The sequence below is a fragment of the Equus quagga genome, chromosome 22 (assembly GCF_021613505.1).
Source record: "Equus quagga isolate Etosha38 chromosome 22, UCLA_HA_Equagga_1.0, whole genome shotgun sequence".
Lineage (NCBI taxonomy): Eukaryota > Metazoa > Chordata > Mammalia > Perissodactyla > Equidae > Equus > Equus quagga.
Genome location: NC_060288.1, coordinates 19,411,163 through 19,428,740, shown reverse-complemented (window position 1 = coordinate 19,428,740; position 17,578 = coordinate 19,411,163). Strand labels below are relative to the sequence as shown.

Genomic DNA, 17,578 nt, shown 5'->3' with positions numbered 1-17,578 from the left:
TAACTCCTGGTCTCGTGTGAGGAAGCTGCTGTGGGAAGTGGAGCTCTCTTCTATGAACAGGAGGATTCTGGCTTTTGCGTCTGTTCAGCTAATGTCCCTTTGGATAAGTTATCTTTTGAGACCCAAAGGTGAAAGGATTGGATTAGTAGATGTCTGAGGTCACCTGCAGCCCTAACATATTGATTCCCGCTACATAAAAGAAACAAAACCCATTTTATTCATGTCGAGTGAAGAGGCAGGATGTTTTCTGTAGCGCTGTCAGATATTTGGGGTGGGGGAGACCAGATAGTTCCATTTCAAGAATAAAGAATTCACGTGCAATTCAAAGATGATTTTTCTTTGAACGTGCATGTATTTTGACAACAGCATGAAGAAACTGGTTTTCTGAGTTTGTCAGTTGGCAGGCCACGCTTGGGCTTTGTGTACGTGTCCTCAGCCCTATTTTTGGCAGTGGGGACTTAGGTGTATTTTCAGCCCCACGTAGGCTTTGCTTGGGCTTCTGTCCTCTGGGCCAGGAGTGGAGCTCAGTGCCAGGGTAGGAAGGCAGAGGGAACGTCTCTGAGGGCTCATGTCTGAGAGCAGTGAAGCTGGTAAGCGTGGCAAAGTGTTAAAGGGCTGTTTTAAGTGTTTTCAGGGTGCATAGGGAATTGATAGGTCCTTGTAGGAGATTAGGAAAGATGACGATATTCTTGAGCTAGATCAGTTTAGAGGTGTTTGGGCTTTTGTAATAAATCATTCTTTTTAGGAAGAATGCTACACCACACTGATGTCTAAACGAATGAGATTGTCCATTGTTTCAAAACTCAGATTTTATTTTTAAGTTCTTTTGAAGTCAAACTTAGGAAACTTGTTTTATAATTTGTAATTTGGTATTGTGCTAAATTATAAACTCTGGCAATTCTAACCAGCATTCTTAGTTTGATGTTTATAGATCAGTACTCCTTGGAAAAGAAGCACTTTTATTTTTTTTAAGATTGATTTATTTATTCTTTTTAAAATTTTTTGGTGAGGAAGATTGGCCCTGAGTTAACATCTGTGCCAATCTTCCTCTCTTTGCTTGAGGAAGATTGTCCCTGAGCTAAGATCTGTGCGACTCTTCCTCTATTTTGTATGTGGGATTCTACCACAGCATGGCTTGATGAGTGGTAGGTCTGTGCCTGGGATCCAAACCTGTGAACCCCGAGCTGCCGAAATGGAGCCTGCGGACTTAACCTCTATGCCTCTGGCCCGGCCCAAGAAGCACTTTTTATCTTAGGACTCTTGCAGTTAGGATTCCTATGTTTTCAGCACTGACACTTTTACTTATCGACTGGGATAGAAAAACATTCTTTTTCCACGATGATGTCTTAAGTGCTGTTTGCTCAGTATCACTACCTGGTACACATTTCCATGTGTGGTGGGATCGGGGCTGGGCAACCCATCACAGGCCACGGGGTTTGTGCTTTTGTACAGAGCTGAACAAATGAACGTTTGCTTCATGTTTTGCTCAAACTCCTGTGTTCGTTGGACACTTCCTTCAGCAGTGCCCGAAGGTTCTAAGTCTGCCCTGGGCCTGTGATGAGACAGTCCTGGACGTTAATTTTCAGTGTTCTCTGTTGGTCTTGGGCTGATTAGGCCTTGAGGTTACTGAATCCTTAGGCTGCCTCCAACCTCACAGCTCTTTGGTGGTTAGGGTTTATCTGAAACTTCAGAAAGGTTCATATTTAGAAGGAATTTGATTTTAGTTTGATACAGGTTGAGTCTAGCTACCCATTACAGAGGTCATGTATTGGTGACAGTGTGTTAGAAAAAGGGAGTGGTGAGTTATCTAAAAGGAAAGGGATCGGGGCTGGCCCAGTGGCATAGTAGTTTGTGTGTTCTGCTTCAGCAGCCCAGGGTTCCAGGGTTCAGATCCCAGGTGTGGACCTAACACTGCTCATTAAGCCATGCTGTGGTGGCATCCCACGTAAAATAGAGGAAGATTGGCAACAGATGTTAGCTCAGGGACAGTCTTCCTCACACACACATAAAAATAAATAAAAGGAAAGGGATTGATATTTATTTGATGCCTGCTCTGGACTACTTTGCTCAGAAAGCTTTCATATATGTCATTGAATTTCCCCAGTAATGATCAGGTGCTTTGTATGTCACCATTTACTCTTCCCAATAACAACATCCCATTTTAAACCCTCATAGAAGACACTTAAAACACACATAGCTGGTAAATAGGAAAACTGAGATTCAAACTCAGGTCCTTTGACTTGAATCCTGGCCGTTTCTGCTCCGTACACCACAGGGTTTCAAGATTTTTGTGGAATGTTGGCTCTGCAAGGCAGAGTAAGTCTGATTTGTTAAAGATTCACTTATTCTAAGTTGGTTTACTTTTTAGAAGGTTTTCTCAGGGGATCCCCTTAGCCGGTTTTACAGTAGAGGTAGAAGATCTTAGCTTTTTACAATTGCCTGCTTTTCTTGGCCAACTTTGTGTTGCTTTCCAGCGTTCTCTTGGGATATTGCCTTTTAAAGTTAGTTTTAATCCACCTAGTGTATGAATTCAACTGCCATCAGCATGTGGCTTTACATATCTCTGTCGGAAATTATCCACTTATGTCTTAGGAAACAAAGAAGGATAGTGGGGAATACGCAACATAGAGGTTAAGAGCATGGATTTTGGAATTAGACATGATTTCACATTGTAGCTCCATCATTTACTGGCACAGTGACCTTGGGCAGCTTACTTAGTCTCTGTGAGGCTCAATTTGCTTTTGTGTAAAGGGAGAATACAAATTATAGCTCATGATGTTGGAAATTGTTCTTTGAGTAACGGTCAGGCTCTCATTTCTTCCCGCGGAATAGAAACATTTATTGGGTGTCTACTGTGTGCTGTGTATGATGGTGATGGTTGTTCAGATATAAAGAAGAAAGACACAGCCCATGGCCAAACCTAGTGCAGTGGGTATTAATAGAAGGTAAACCAAGGGGGATGTTCAGTACTAAGTTGAGAGTATGTGTAGACTGCTGTGCTGTAGGAGGCGGAATGGGGTAAGGGCAATGGGGAGAGTTGTCAAGGAAGGCTTCTAGGAGAGATGCCATGTTAGTCACTAGCTGGAACTTAAAGGGCAAGTATGAATTGGAAGGGTATTTTGGGTGGAGGAAATAATATATACAAAGATAAAGAAATATGAGAATATACTGTCATTCAGGAGACTCTAGGTGGTGAGTATGATTGGAGCTAAGGATGCGGAATCACGAACAGTAAGGAATAAGCTGAAGAGGATGGCAGGGGCTGCCACATCCTGAAGGTCTTGGTGTGCCTTGTTAAGAAGAGTTGACTTTGTCTGGAAGACAGAGGGAAGCCATCTAACCCAATCTGGACTTTAGAGAGAGTGCCTTAGCAATGGAGTAGAAGATGAATTGGAGGCTGGTAAGACCAGAAAGATCCTGAGGACATGGTTTTGGTAATCCTGGCAAGAAATGATGCAGCCCTGTGCTAAGGCAGATGGAAAAGGGAGAGAATGCCATCAAGAGTTTAGGAGATAAGCAAGGAAGCACCTAGAAATAGCTCTCACTGTTTAAGTTGGGTGCCTGGGCATGTTCTGGTGAATATGGGAAGAGATAAGTTTTGAGCTGGATGGGTAAAATTAGTTTAATTTTAGACATGCTTCATGTTCTTCTGTAAAATGAGGAATGATAAAAGTATCAACCTTATAGGGTTGTTATGAGGATTAAATGAGTTGATATATTTAAGACTTAAAGTGGGTATTTTCCATTCTGTGACGGCTATATGTTAATTAGTAAAAAACAACAATAGTAAGATTGTTGTTGACATTGTTAGGTAGAGGTGCCTGAAGGATGCTAAGTGAGCAGATGCAGAAAGAAGCTAAATATATGGGAAACTCCAAAGAGAGTGCGGCTGGGACATGTGGACTTTGGATACCACAGCGTGTAGTTGGCAGTTGGAACAATGGACAAGGTCATCAAGGGAGAGTGTATGGTGAGGAAAGAGAACAGGGCCGAGTTTAGGATCCTCATGACAACTAGCATTTAAAGGTGCAGAAGAACAGGATCCAGAGAAGGAATAACCAGACAGATAGAAAGAAAACTAGGAAAGATCTGTGTTGGAGAAACCAAAGAAAGATGGACTCATCAGCATTAGATGCCATTGAGAAGGGCCTGCGGGGAAAGGATTGAAAGCTGTAGCTTGAATTCAACTTGTGGCACTGGGCATCTTGGGAACCCTTCAGCTGTTGGGGACAGAAGGCAGATCATGGTAAATTGAAGAGTACATGATGAACAGTTTTAATTTCTTCCTAGTAAAAATGAAAATGAATTATCCATCTGGCATATCTGGTTAGACAGAAATTGGTTCTTTCACATAGCTAACACCACAAGGAAATGGTTTGAGGAAGGAATGATCTGGACTAAGATCTCACTGTTTTTTCATAGGGTTCTGCTTCAAAAACTGCAACCACCTCAAGTAGGAATATATCCAAGTCTGACTCCTCCAGTCTGAGGAAAACGCCTGGTCCGAAAGCCAAAGTGGGGCCTTCTGTTTCCTGTTTGAGGCGAAACAGTGACAGTAGAAATCTTAATTCTGATCGAGGCTTAACTCCTCAGAGGATCAGGCGTGTGTCCACTTCCGGTAAGAATAAAATAATTCAGTTGTGTCTTATAGCAGTTTATGAATTATTTGAATGTAAAATCAGGCATGTCAGAAAGCAGAAAGACAGATAACGCATTCTGTCACTAAAGTGTTTAGCCTTCTGTGGACCAGCATGTTGCAGAGGGAAGGTAGAAAAAGAAGTCGAAGATGTAACCTTATCTTTGAGCAACATAAAGGCTAGTTGGGGAGAGAGGGATGTGCATAAACCAACTTCTAAGCTATTTGGAAGCATTACGTATATAAATATGCAATTGGGTACTTGTTATATATGAATCATTTCATTTTGAGTTTTTTTTACATATTACGTGCTTAATAATATTTGTGTTATTTATTAGATTCATGATGTACCCTCACCACGTGTGAAGAGATTTTTTTCTTGAATTTTGCTGAAAGATGTATTATAAGTTTTCAGGGATATGAGGGTGACTAAAAAAGTTAAACTTTTCTAATCTGAACTTTTCTTTGTGTTGGTTTGTCTTTTAGAAGCAGTAGTTGTAAGTTCATACTAGGTTTATGAAATCTGAAGCTTTAGAGTAGCTAAGTGTCTTACTAATTTGGCAGACGTACAGATTTCTCTGTGTTACAAATCAGAACAGGAAGTGAAAGACTCGGCCTATTCCACAGGGACTAAGATAAAAAGCCTGCTGGCCCTTCAGTTGACTGAGAACATTCTTCAGGGAACACCCCTTATTTTAGCAGGTACAACCTTGAGCAAACTAAAGGCATGTCAGAGAGGTTTAGAAGTAAATTCCTTTATAAAAATCATGACTCCTGTTGAATGGTCTGAACCAGAAATGTGTGTCTAGAGTGATGTGTCCACACCAGTGAGCACATTTTACAGAAACCAACAAAACCACCCGAATCCCAGAGAATCTCTTTACCTCTGCACACCTTCGTATTGCTAGGTTTTATTTTCTCATCCTGTTAAGAAGCCTCTACAGCACGGCAGTGTTTTAAAGCTGGTTTATTTAGATTCAGGCCAGCATCATGGTCCAGAGGAGCAAACCCAGGAAGAGGTATGGGGGAGGAAGAGGGATTTGCAGCACATTTTCATCGCATCCCCAGGGGAGCTTGTGGGAAAGAGGAATTTGTCAGCTTGAAGCGTTCATCATTTGGGAGAAAAACGGAAGAGAAGCTAAAGACATCGGGCGAAGCAATGATCCCTATTTTTGGATATTGCCACAGCTGGGGAGTTGAGGCGTAAGTGAGGTTAAAGCTTTGGTTCTTACTGTGGCAGATAAGGCTCATGGTGTTTGCCAGATGGTGGGGAGCTCCACTCCTACTTGGATGTTAGGAGCGCCTGTGGCTTGGTGGCACGTAGAGCCATGGGCACTGGCAGCCCGGCCTGTGGTCAGGAGCCCCCTATTCTAGCACCGCTCTGGCACCAGTGAGCTGCTTGAGGGAGTCGTTTATCCTCCCTGGGCTTCTGTGAGTTCTCTGAAGGGTGAGGGTTTGAGAATATCAGGCCAGAAGGTCAAAATTTGCAGCCCTTGTCTCTCTAGGGGCAGTTTGGAGCCCACCTAATTTTTGAGTAGTGACTGCTACTGGCATGCTTCTCTGGGCCGCATGATGCTCAAATCCCAAAAAACCTGAAGTATGCATACTTTCAAGAAATGAGGCCAGTATCCAGGATATATTTTAAAAGATGGAATTCTTTTATGTAGATGATCAGTCCCACCAAAGAGCGAAGCATTTTTTAAGACCCTTTATTGTATACTGCATAATATCAAGCCTTAAAGAGGGAAAAGCAGGTCTGTTTAGTCTTCATGAAAGACAGGGAAGGGCTGGCCTGGTGGTGCAGTGGTTGAGTTCGTGAGCTCTGCTTCTGCAGCCCAGGGATCACAGATTCAGATCCTGGGTGTGGAACTATGCACCACTTATCAAGCCATGCTGTGGCAGCATCCCACATATAGAGGAGGATGGGCACAGATGTTAGCTCAGGGCCAATCTTCCTCAAAAAAAAAAAGGGGGGGAAATTTATTGAGCTTTTATTACACTCTATAAATAAGCTTGATAACTAAGTTATGCATTCAGAGTTTTCAATCTGAGTTAAAATCTAAATTATATTTTACCTGGTGGTTTTCTATATATAAATAGGAAAAAAAATTAAAGGAACCAGAAACTTTATGGAGTTGCATTTGATTTTATATTTTAACCATTGGAAGGCTAATTTGTTTATGCTGTATTATGTTTTTAAGAAATTAACAGCAACCAACTTGTTTGGATGCTCACAATAAATTGAGAGGTATTTGTTGTTGGAGATGGGAAACTTAATCACTGCAGAGTTAAAAGTAGACCAAAATCCAGGAGCAAAAACAATGTGCCTTTAGATCATTGAGAGCATGTTGCCATTTACTGTACAATGAAGTGTTTGTGTATTAGAAAATTGAAACCAAATGGATATCCTCTGTATCATACAAAGTTACTCTACTGAAAGGTAAGCAGCCGGAATGTTCCAGCTAACTTGGGGTTTTCAATAAATCCTTTCAGAGAACTAAGTGGAAAACCAGACCTGGCATTGAGAGAGCCATTTTCTTGAAGCTTTAAAATGAATATGATAAAGAATTATAATTAAACCAAATGGAACTCTTCCATTTTGCTTGTCAAACTCTGGAAATGGTAGTATACAACATAATGACTGTAGTTAACACTGTCGTATGATATGTACGAAAGATGTTAAGAGAGTAAATCCTGAGAGTCATCACAAGGGAAACAAAATTCTTTTTCTTTTTATTATATCTCTATGAGATGATGGATGCTAACTAAACTTATTGTGGTTATCACTTCATAATATATGTAAGTCAAACCATTATGCTGTACATCTTAAACTTATACAGTGATGTATGTCAATTACATCTCAAGAAAATTGAGAAAAAATAAAACCTGGAAATTTATATGGAATCAGATTATGAATGATTATAACAAACCAACTCCAAAGTATCTTTGCCTCTTTGGAGTAGGTGTGTGTTTTAACCACTCAGTTAAATAGGTGAGATAGTGAGAGAAACTATTTCTAATAATAATTATCATGCCAGTGATAGCAGCTCACTTTCTAAATGCTTACCAGGTTCCAGGTTCTGTCTTAATCATTTCACATGTAAGTTCATTTAATCCGCGCAATAGTTTTGTGAGGCTTATCTCCATTTTACAGATGACGAAACCACCATAGAGAAGTTAAATAATTCATCAAAGTTATGCAGCTAGAAAGTGGCAGACGTAGGATTCAGACCAGGCAGTGGGGCCCCAAAGTCCGTGCTCTCAACCTTCACTTTCTTAGTCTAAAGAAGTGCAATGAGTAGGACTGTGAGTTTTGAAAAAGTAAGATTCTTACGCTCAGCTGAATGGTTTAGACGCTGTGGCATTTCTCTTTTTAGGCCCTTGGCTTAAAGTTCTCTATCAATTTACCATGGTATAAGTGGTTTTACATGGTCATTGCAAATTCATGCTGCTGAATAAATTACTGCTTAGTAAATACTTCATGATCAATTCAGACACCTTCAAGAGACCCGCCTGCCACCTGCTTTCAGAGGCAACACCGGTTCTTACCAGGTTTTAGATTATAGATGTGTGTGTTCCTTCATACAAACATGTTATTGCCCTTCCAGCCACCAGCCTGACCAGGTAGGATTACGGAAGTAGTACAGAATATACTCGCTGCCTTGTGGATCCTTTAACCTACCCCGCGAGGGCAAATGCATGTTTATGCAGCAACCACAAAGCAGGACAAAGGGATGTGTAAGGGGTGTGGAAAAGGCCCGTGAGTGCTTGAGGACTTTGAGGACGAGAAGAATGTTCAGGAGCCAATCTGATTATACCAGAGCCTGAAGAAAGGCCTCATGAAAGAGGGAGTCTTTAGTTTTCTTCTAGAGGAAGAGAAATAACATTTCAAAAGGGTTAACCTTTGTTTTAATTCAGTTTATTGTGGGTTAGTAAAATAAATTCCTCTCAAACCAGGAGTACATCTCTAACTTGTTATGACTTGCCTATCATTATAGGTTTCTCTTCTTTCTTGCTAAGTTATTTCCTCCTTAGTTATTTTTGTAAACTGATTTTTTGTTTACTTAGTGTTAAAAGGAACTTGAAGTCTTTTCAACTTACTTTTATATCGTTTTGGCCTTTTCTAGTGAGAGTTTGAGAGAGATACCCAGCAAAATTATGAGAAATGTATTCATGCATAAATTCATTACTAAAACCCAAAAATTATCACCTGATAACTATTCTTAAAGCTAGCTTTAGTTGGTGTTGCTTATACATATTTCTGTATTTGTGTGTCATTCAAACACTTTTTTAAAGAATGTATCTGAAGCTTTCCTTCCATAAAAATAATAATAGTAGTAATGTGTTTTGAGTGCTAATGCTGTGCCAAGCACTGTTCTAAGCTTTTTAAATGTATAATTTAATTCTCATAACTCATGTGGTCTAGATTCTAGGATTATCCCCATTCTACAGATGAGGAATTTGAGGTTTTGAAAGCTGATGTAACTTGCCCAAAGTTACACAGTCAATAACTGGTGGAGGCAGGAAACAGACCAGGCAGACTGGTCCTGGAGTCGAGGCCCTTAACCCTGTGAGATACACAACACGAGTCCTGACACACTCCCTTATTCATTTAACAAGTATCTATTGAGTGTCTATTTGTGTGGGAACTGTTCTAAGTGCTGGGAATGAAGTACACAAAAGAGTCAAATTCTTGCCCTCGCGGAGCTTAAATTCCAGTAAGGCGAGCAGAAAACAGGTGAAAAAATGCTTAGTATGTAAGATAATGATACGTGCTGAGGAGATAAAGCAGCGAAAGGAGTTAGACCTTGAAATAGGGTGGTCAAGAAAGGCCTCACTGAGCAGGAGACATTTGAGCCAACGCCTGAAGGAGGAGAAGGTGGGAAACATTTGGATACCAGGTGGAAGGACTTTGCAGGCAGAGGGAACAGCAGATGCAGAGACCAAGATGAGGCAGTAAGGGGGGCGCCTGAGGCACAGGGAGCTATCCAGCATGTGTGGTGGGGACCAGGGAGTAGGGCTGAGGCCAACCAATAGGACCTCATAGGCACATGGGAGACAAGTGTCTTCTCTTTTCTTCCTTGCCAATATCATCACTGAATTCTGGATCATTTTGCAGGCATTATACACAGTTCTTCTCACTTGGCAAGTAATTCTGGAAAGATTGCTTTATAGAATGACTCATAAACTATGCTTAATGTGTCACTATGCAGTCTCTTCTTTATCCATTCAAGACATGTTTTGAGTGTCTGCTCTGTGTAGGGCAGTCTACTAGATTCTGAGAATACAAACATGATTAAGTAATATGCCCTTTTAATGAGCTCACTAGCTGGAGGGTGAGGTGAAAAGGGGTGTTTAAGCAAATCTGAATGCAAACTCTTCATTCTTCAAACCCCAGCTGAACTGTCCTGGCCTCCGTGAATCTTTGTGTTTATTATCCTGTCCTGTAATTATTTTCTTAGCTCTCTGTCTCCTACTAAACTGTGAGATCCATGAGGATAGAGTCCAGCTCTTGGTTATTTTTATATTTTCCAGTGCTCAGTGTACCTATTACCCAACAGGTATTTAAAAATGTTGTCTGGCTTGATTTGAATGGAGACTTGTATGAAGCACTGTGTGTCCACAGTAAAGCGAACAACACTAACTCAGCTAAGGGACGACTGGAGAGGAGCAGTGACATTTGAACTGGCCTTGGAATGTGCCTGTAGGAGTTTGCCAGGCATCGAAGGTCACTGGCATTCTCAAGGGTGCAGATGTAGAGTTAGGAAAGCAGATGGTGTGTTGGGGAATGTTGGGGGGGCAGGGTCGGTGTGCCTTGAGCAGGCTGCGTGCTGGGGGAACTGACAGATGAGCCCCCAGGAAGCTTGAGGCAGATTGGTTCTAATAGGCTAGACACAAACTTGTAAGAGTCATACTAGTATTTGGGAATAGAAAGCAGAGTGAAAATGTTAAAAATGTGTTGAAGGGAGAGAGTCTGGTAAGCTCTCTTGGTGGTGAATAGTCCCATGTGTCCCCTCAGCTTTGTTTGGCTGGCCATGAAGTGAAATAGGGAATGGGCAGCAAGAAGTGGTTGTCAGGAGGAGAAGGATGGGGTTAGTTTGGACATGTTGAATGTGAAGAGACTAAACACTGAGAAGCACCTCAGAGTGGTATGTGTATGTCTGAGGTTTAAGACAGTAAAAATGTGTAGAGGCTCAGGAAGCCTGTGCGACAAGAGCTGATAAAGATAAGGATGACAGGGATGCCTGTGACAGCCACACGATGGAAGCTTCGGAATGAATCCAGTGCACAGGCAAATAAGTCTTTGAAGAAAAGAAGAGACTGCAGAAGTGGGGTGATCTAGATCCCCTCCGAGATTAAATAGGGGGAGTTTGAGAGTGAGGATTCCGAAAAGCCGCCGTGCATAATGGCTGGGCAGCTTCCTCCTCCATATTTTCCAGCTCATGTTTATGAGGTTAGGTGATTTCTTTCAAGTGAGTTTGTGCAAATTTTGTTGATTGGCTTTTTTCTTTTCTAACCTTTAGAAAAGGAAATAAACTTAAGATGATGCTTGATTTTGAGTCTCAATGACCTCATTGTTGGAAGGAGTTCTGCTCGTGAACCTTGGCTTCCAATGAGCTGGGAGGCTGACTTCCTCAGTTCTCATTAGGAATTCTCAGTGTGAGTGCCAGGTGAGCTCACTCACAGCCAGATAAATAAAAGTGCTGGTTAATAGGTGAAGACCCTGTTCGTCGTCTTTGTGGTACTGGGGAAAGGATGCCACCCCTGCAAGTCTTTGGTTTATGACACCCTTAGTTGCGGGACACATGTTCCCTGGCCCGTGACTAGGAAAGTTGTTTTTGTTGCATCTCCACCTGTAGCAGCAGACGTCTTGTGAGCACACGTGCAGAGGCACGTCCTGACAGCAGCACCATGAACACTACGCTTCTATGCAATTCAGGTCATCATGAGAACCTTGCTTTGTGGGATATTCTTGTTTCTCTGTCAAATTACCGCTCTCTCAAGACTTGCTGTGTTGTTGTTGTGACTCACCTGTACTGCCCTGACTTTATCTCTCAAGTTTACTCTTGGATTTAAGCAAGTGGTGATGGCTATGCTGAGTACAATTTCTCGCACCCTACTAGTATAATATTGCCTTGGCTAACTTAAGAATGGGGAATGCTGAAGTTACGTTTTGTGGTATATAAATGTAGAGTGCTACTGAAATTCTACATTCTGGAAGGTAATTCGCTCACTTAAGACAGTTTGAGAGTGTATACTGTGCAAGTCATACTCCAGACGCTAAGGATTGTGGGATGAGTAAGACGTGGTTCCTGCCCTCAAGGTGTTAGCCAGGTAGGGGAGACGACGCTCATCACATCTGTCCTTATAATACTAAAAGAGCTGTAGGATTTCAGAAGAGGGCAAGATTACCAATACCAAAGTTTGTGGAAATTCTTTCTTACTGTAATATAGGTGATTCTATAACATAATAGAGGTACGCCTTTATATACCAAAGGGCCAGTCTTGGTTTAGTGTTAATGCTTTCTACTGTTTAATTTTTGCCACTGAGACCCCAGAGATAAAAATAAGAAGGATACATTTGGATTGAGGTATTTTTCAGGACTCAGCTGGTACACTAGCAAGCAGAAATGAAGGGGCCATTAGGGTTCAGAGTAAAGGATGTAAAGGTTGAGGACAGAGTCAGTACAGATGCATGGAAATGTGGGGGAGGACACGTGGACAATTAGAACACAAGACACCGGTGTTCTAGCAGTCAACAAGAAGAAAGGGGTCCAGGCAGAGCCAGGTACGTTGGTGTCAAGACAGGAACATGGGGGCATTGTCCCAAGCAAGGTAAACCTTATTCTTCCCTTCTCCTGTGTTGAATTTAACCAATATGGAGAGCTAATCAGTTTTCACAGCCTCCATCCCAGTAGGCTGCTTAAAAAGTGTAGCACTTTAAGTGAAAAATGGGAAGAGAAAAAAAAAAAATCACCCTTAATCTCATCACCACCAAATAGTTTTAACTTCATACTTTGTAACTATCCAGTGCCTTTTCTTTTTACATATTCTCATGTACAGATGCTTATGAATGTTTAATGGGGACAAACAGTTCCTACTATTTTAGAAACCCCATACCTGACAGTCAGTAGGTACTTAATTAGTTGATTGAATTTTCTTTTTCATTTAAAAGATATGGTGTCTATTTTCTTAGATTCTTAAACTCTTTAATAACGTGATTAAGTGACTAATATTTCATCATCTGAATGTGCTGTAATTTGTTTCTTCAGACATCTTTGAACGTTAGGTTGTTTCCAGTATATTAAAAAAACGGTGCACCAAAGAACTTTGTACGTAAGTGCCTAATCTGGTCAGATAAATCCTTGGATACATTCCTTTAGGTGGACTCAGAGGGTGTGGGCATTTTTAAGGCTTTTGATACACATTGCCAAGTTCCCTTCAGAACCAGCATACAAGTCTGTGCTCCTACTTTGAATATGTAAGAGTTTCCCAACCCCTTTGCCAGTATTTTGACGTTTGTAACACCCTAAATATTCACTATTTAGGGAAGTGCAAGATGGTATCTTATTTTAATTGGCATACTCTTGGCATTCAAATATTTAGTGAATAAATGTGTGATTCAGTGATCAAAATGCTGGGGTACAGAAGTGAGAACAAGATCAAAATGTGCCTTCCTTGAAGTTACATTCTAGTGGGAGAGACAGGCTACACATAAGTAAATACAGTATATAGATGTTTGATAGTGTACAGAGAAGGGGGATCTGAAATGTTGGGGGTGTAGGTGTGAGAGAGAGAGAAATTTTGGTTAGTGTGGCCAGGGAAAAGTGGCTTTGGAGTGAAGGCCTCAGGGAGCCAGCCATATGAATATCTGGACGAAAACCACACTAGTCAGAGTGAACAGCAAGTGGCAAGACCCCAAGGTGGAGCTTGACCAATATGCTTTAGGAATAGCAAGGGATTGAAGTAAGGAGAAGTGAAATAGGAGATGAGGTTTGACAGGTAGTAGAGAAGCCAAGTCACGTGCAGTCTTGAAAATCATAAGAACTTTGGCTTTTCACCAAAGTGACCTAAATTTTAACAGGATCAGTCTGAGAGCTATGTAAAGAATATACTGAATGGGGGTGAGAGCAAGATCAGAGAGACCAATGAGGAGGTATTGCTATGATAACTTCAGGAGATTGTGGCTTCTTGGACCAGGGTTGGGGAAGAGTGAGGGGGTGGGGGCCAGATTCTAGATATGTATGTTGAAGGTAAAGCCAACAGGATTTGCTTAGATGGAAGGAGGAGTGAGGGCAAAAGTGAGGAGTCAGAGATGACTGTAAACATTTTGGGATGAGCAATGGAAGAATAATGAGGCCATGACTGTGATGGGGAAGAATGATGGAGACATGCTGTGCTGGGAGGTGGATATCAGGAACTCAGGTACAGAGATAGTAAGTTGAGATGAATCATAGATATGTAAGTGAAGGTTTACAGAAGGTTGGCTATACAAGTCTAGAGTGCATAGGAGAAGTCTGGTTAGGGATATAAATTTGAGATTCATCAACATTTAGACGGTATTTAGAGCCACTAGACTGGACGAGATCACCAAGAGAGGAAGTATAGAAAGAGAACGGGTCAAGGGCACCACTGGGGACCTCGCTGGAGTCCTCCAGTGTACCTCTGGGGTAGTTTAAGCTTTAAAGGGTTAAGGAAATGATGATGAATTACAGAGGAGGCCAAGAAGTAACAGCCAGGAAGGCAGGAGGGAAGTCAGTCAAGGGCAATGTTCTGGAAGCCAAGTAAGGAAAGCTTTCAAGGAGAAAGGAGGAATCGGCTGCGTCAGATGCTGCTGACGGGGGACTATGGTTGTTAAGAACACAGTTTGGTTCAAACCAGAAGGTTGTGTGTGTTTCTCTAACAGGAAGTCTACAGGTAGGCAGCTCCAGATTTGGTGATTCAATGTCACCTGTCTTTCCGTTCTTGCTGCCTGGGCATGTTGCTTTTGTCAGTGACTTTCAGTTAAAATATGGCCGCTAAGGGTTCCGAGGGCCGAGTCCTGCTGCTGCTGTGGACTAAGGCGTTCCAGAGTGCGGGCTTGTCCCGCCATGCCTGCCTGCGTGTTTCCGGCAGGACAAGTCATCCCCAGCCCCTTACCCCCCAGCGCTCTCATCTTTAAGTCTTTTGGGCACAGGCCGGATCATGTGGTCACCCCTAACCTGACGAAAGGTTGGGAACGCAAGTATTTGGCTTTTTAAACCTTCCTCTACGATGTCAGCAACGGAAATGGGGGTTAGGAATGCCAGTTGGGAAGCCAGAAATATGTTAGACACAATGAGATTAAATTAAAAAAAAATTATATTGACTATTTCGATTTACTGTCGTATGATTCCATTTATATGAGTGGAAAATTATATTGACTATTTTGTTCAGAGCTTTTGCTCACTTATATTTTGGGGCCTATACTTCATTATTGTTGATTTGATACTGTCTGTTATCCTTTGTCCTGTGTTTTACTATATGCCTTCTTATTTTGTATATAGTGATTTTAAAGTTTTTCATTTTTGTACTGTGAAATACATCTTTTCCTTTAATTTTTCCTATGTTTTTATGCTTGACATGACCTTCTCTACTGAAAGAAAAGATTGGTTTATATTTAATTATTAAGGTCAATTTGTATGGTTTTGTTTTAAACCCTTTACTTTTTAATCAAATTTTAATTTTTTTTCCATGTATGGTGAGAAGTAGTAGCTAATATTTGTATGGCCATGTGCCAGGTGCTGTTCTAAGCATTTTAAAAACATAAAGTTGTTACAAGAACCTATGAACTAAGTACCACTGTCGTCAGCCTCAATCTTACACATGAGGAAGGAGAGGCCCAGAGAGGTTAAGAAACCAGCTCACAGCCAGCCTGCAAACCTAGGCCGTGTGCGTCTAAATTGTCCACTTTCAGCCACTGCATCATACTGCTCCTTCTCAGATTTTAATTTTTTTTAATTCAGACATCTTAATACCACAAATGTCTTCACTGATTTGAAATACCTCCCTTATCCTTTTCTGAATTTTCGCATTTGAGATTTATACACCAGTTTATTAATCTGTCAGTATAGTTTTGTGCCGGTAATAGACTGTTTATTTTATAATATCTTGTAATAACTAGTAGTGCAAATTCCTTCTCCTTACTTTTTTCTAACTTTTTTTTATTATGGTAAAATATATTACATAAAATTTATCATTTTAACCATTTTTAAGTGTACAGTCATACTAAGGACATTCACATTGTTGTACAACCGTCACCAGTGTCCCATCTCTGGCACTTTTCGTCTTCCCCAACTGAAACTCTTGATCCATTAAATACCAACTTCCCATTCTCATCCTCCCCCAGCCCCTGGAAACCACCACTCTACTTTCTGTCTCTATGAATTGGACTACTCTAGGGAGCTCATCTAAGTGGGATCCTACAGTATTTGTCCTTTTGTGCGCAGCTTATTTCATTTAGCATAATGTCTTCAAGGTTCATCCATGTCGTAGCATGTGTCAGAATTTCCTTCCTTTTTAAGGCTGAATAATATTCCATTGTTTGTATGTGCCACATTTTGTTTATCCATTCGTCTGTCAATGGACACTTGAGTTGCTTCCACCTTTTGGCTATTGTGAATAATGCTGTGAACACGCATGTACAAATGTCTCTTGAAGATCCTGCTTTCAGTTCTTTTGGGTATATACCCAGAAGTGGGATTGCTAGATCATATGGTAGTTCTATTCTTAATTTTTTAGGGAACCACCATACCATTTTCCATAGCAGCTGCACCATTTTACTTTCCTACAATGCACAGGGTCCCAGTTTCTCTGTGTCCTTGCCGATATGTTATTTTCTGTTCTGTTTATATAATAGCCATCCTAATAGGTGTGAAGTAGTATCATTGTGGTTTTGATTTGCATTTTGCTAACAACTAATGATATTGAGCATCTTTTTGTGTGCTTGTTGGGCATTATATTTCTTTTTTGGAGAAAGGTATGTTCAAGTCCTTTGCCCATTTTTTAATCAGATTGCTTTGTTGTTGAGTTGTAGTCCTTCTTATTATTTTTATGTTCCAGAATTTTTTGGTTATTCTTACTTGTTGTAGACTGATTTAAGTTGTTTTTTAAAAGCTCTCCAAATTCCTCCTTTAAAAACAATCATGTGGGTTTAGATCAGAATAACATTCAATCAATATATTAATTCATAGAAAAATGAACATGTATGTCCACTTATTCAAACCTTTATGGCCCTTATTTTTGTAATTTTTCCATGATACTAGCACTTTTTGATAAAATTATTCATAGAAATAGTGTGTACACATATATGACTATGTGTGCAAATACTTTTTGTTGCTAAAGTAAAGGATCTTTTTTCTGTCTTTTCCTGGTAAATCAGAAAGCTATTGATCTATAGTATTTACTTGGTAAGCAGCTTACCATGCTTATTTAAATGGTTTTTAGACAATAATACTCGACCATTGAAGCTAAATTTTTTAATATCTACGTTAATATTAATGACAAAATTTGGTCCTTTCGGGTGGATTGAGAGTGAACTTGCAGCTACAGTTTCGAGTGTGTGTAATTTATTTCTCACATAACTTGTTAATTTTTTATACCTTTAGGGGGCTGCTCAGTTTTTGTGTTTTAACTATCTGTGTCTGTTTATTTGGCATTTTCTCTTCCTGACTGTAGTAGTTATGGCTCTGCCACTTGCATGCCTTATTAATATTTATTGTATTTTATGATACAGTAATTTGTATGTTAAACCATGTATATTAATATGTAGTTTGTATATTACAGCCTGACCTCAGTAATCTCCTTTTCATTGTCTAGTTAAAATTCCCACGGCCTGTAGCCCTGGCAGGTGCACTGGCCTCTAAGTTGTTTCCCTGATTTCGAACCCTTCTCTTTAGTCAGCTCTGCACACTGTTGCCACAT

General features: G+C 40.7%; 1 protein-coding gene across 12 annotated transcripts in view; it reads left to right on the top strand.

Moving 5' to 3' along the window:
• MTUS1 (microtubule associated scaffold protein 1) overlaps window positions 1-17,578 on the top strand; it is a 145,478-nt gene that overhangs the window by 50,483 nt on the left and 77,417 nt on the right. For 11 of the 12 annotated variants that reach the window (XM_046648585.1, XM_046648581.1, XM_046648584.1 and 8 more), the window contains one exon: window positions 4,423-4,618. The exons of the other annotated variant lie outside the window; for it this stretch is intronic. In XM_046648585.1, the coding sequence (XP_046504541.1) occupies window positions 4,423-4,618 (196 nt within the window). The remainder of the gene's footprint in view (window positions 1-4,422; window positions 4,619-17,578) is intronic. 12 annotated transcript variants of the gene reach the window in all.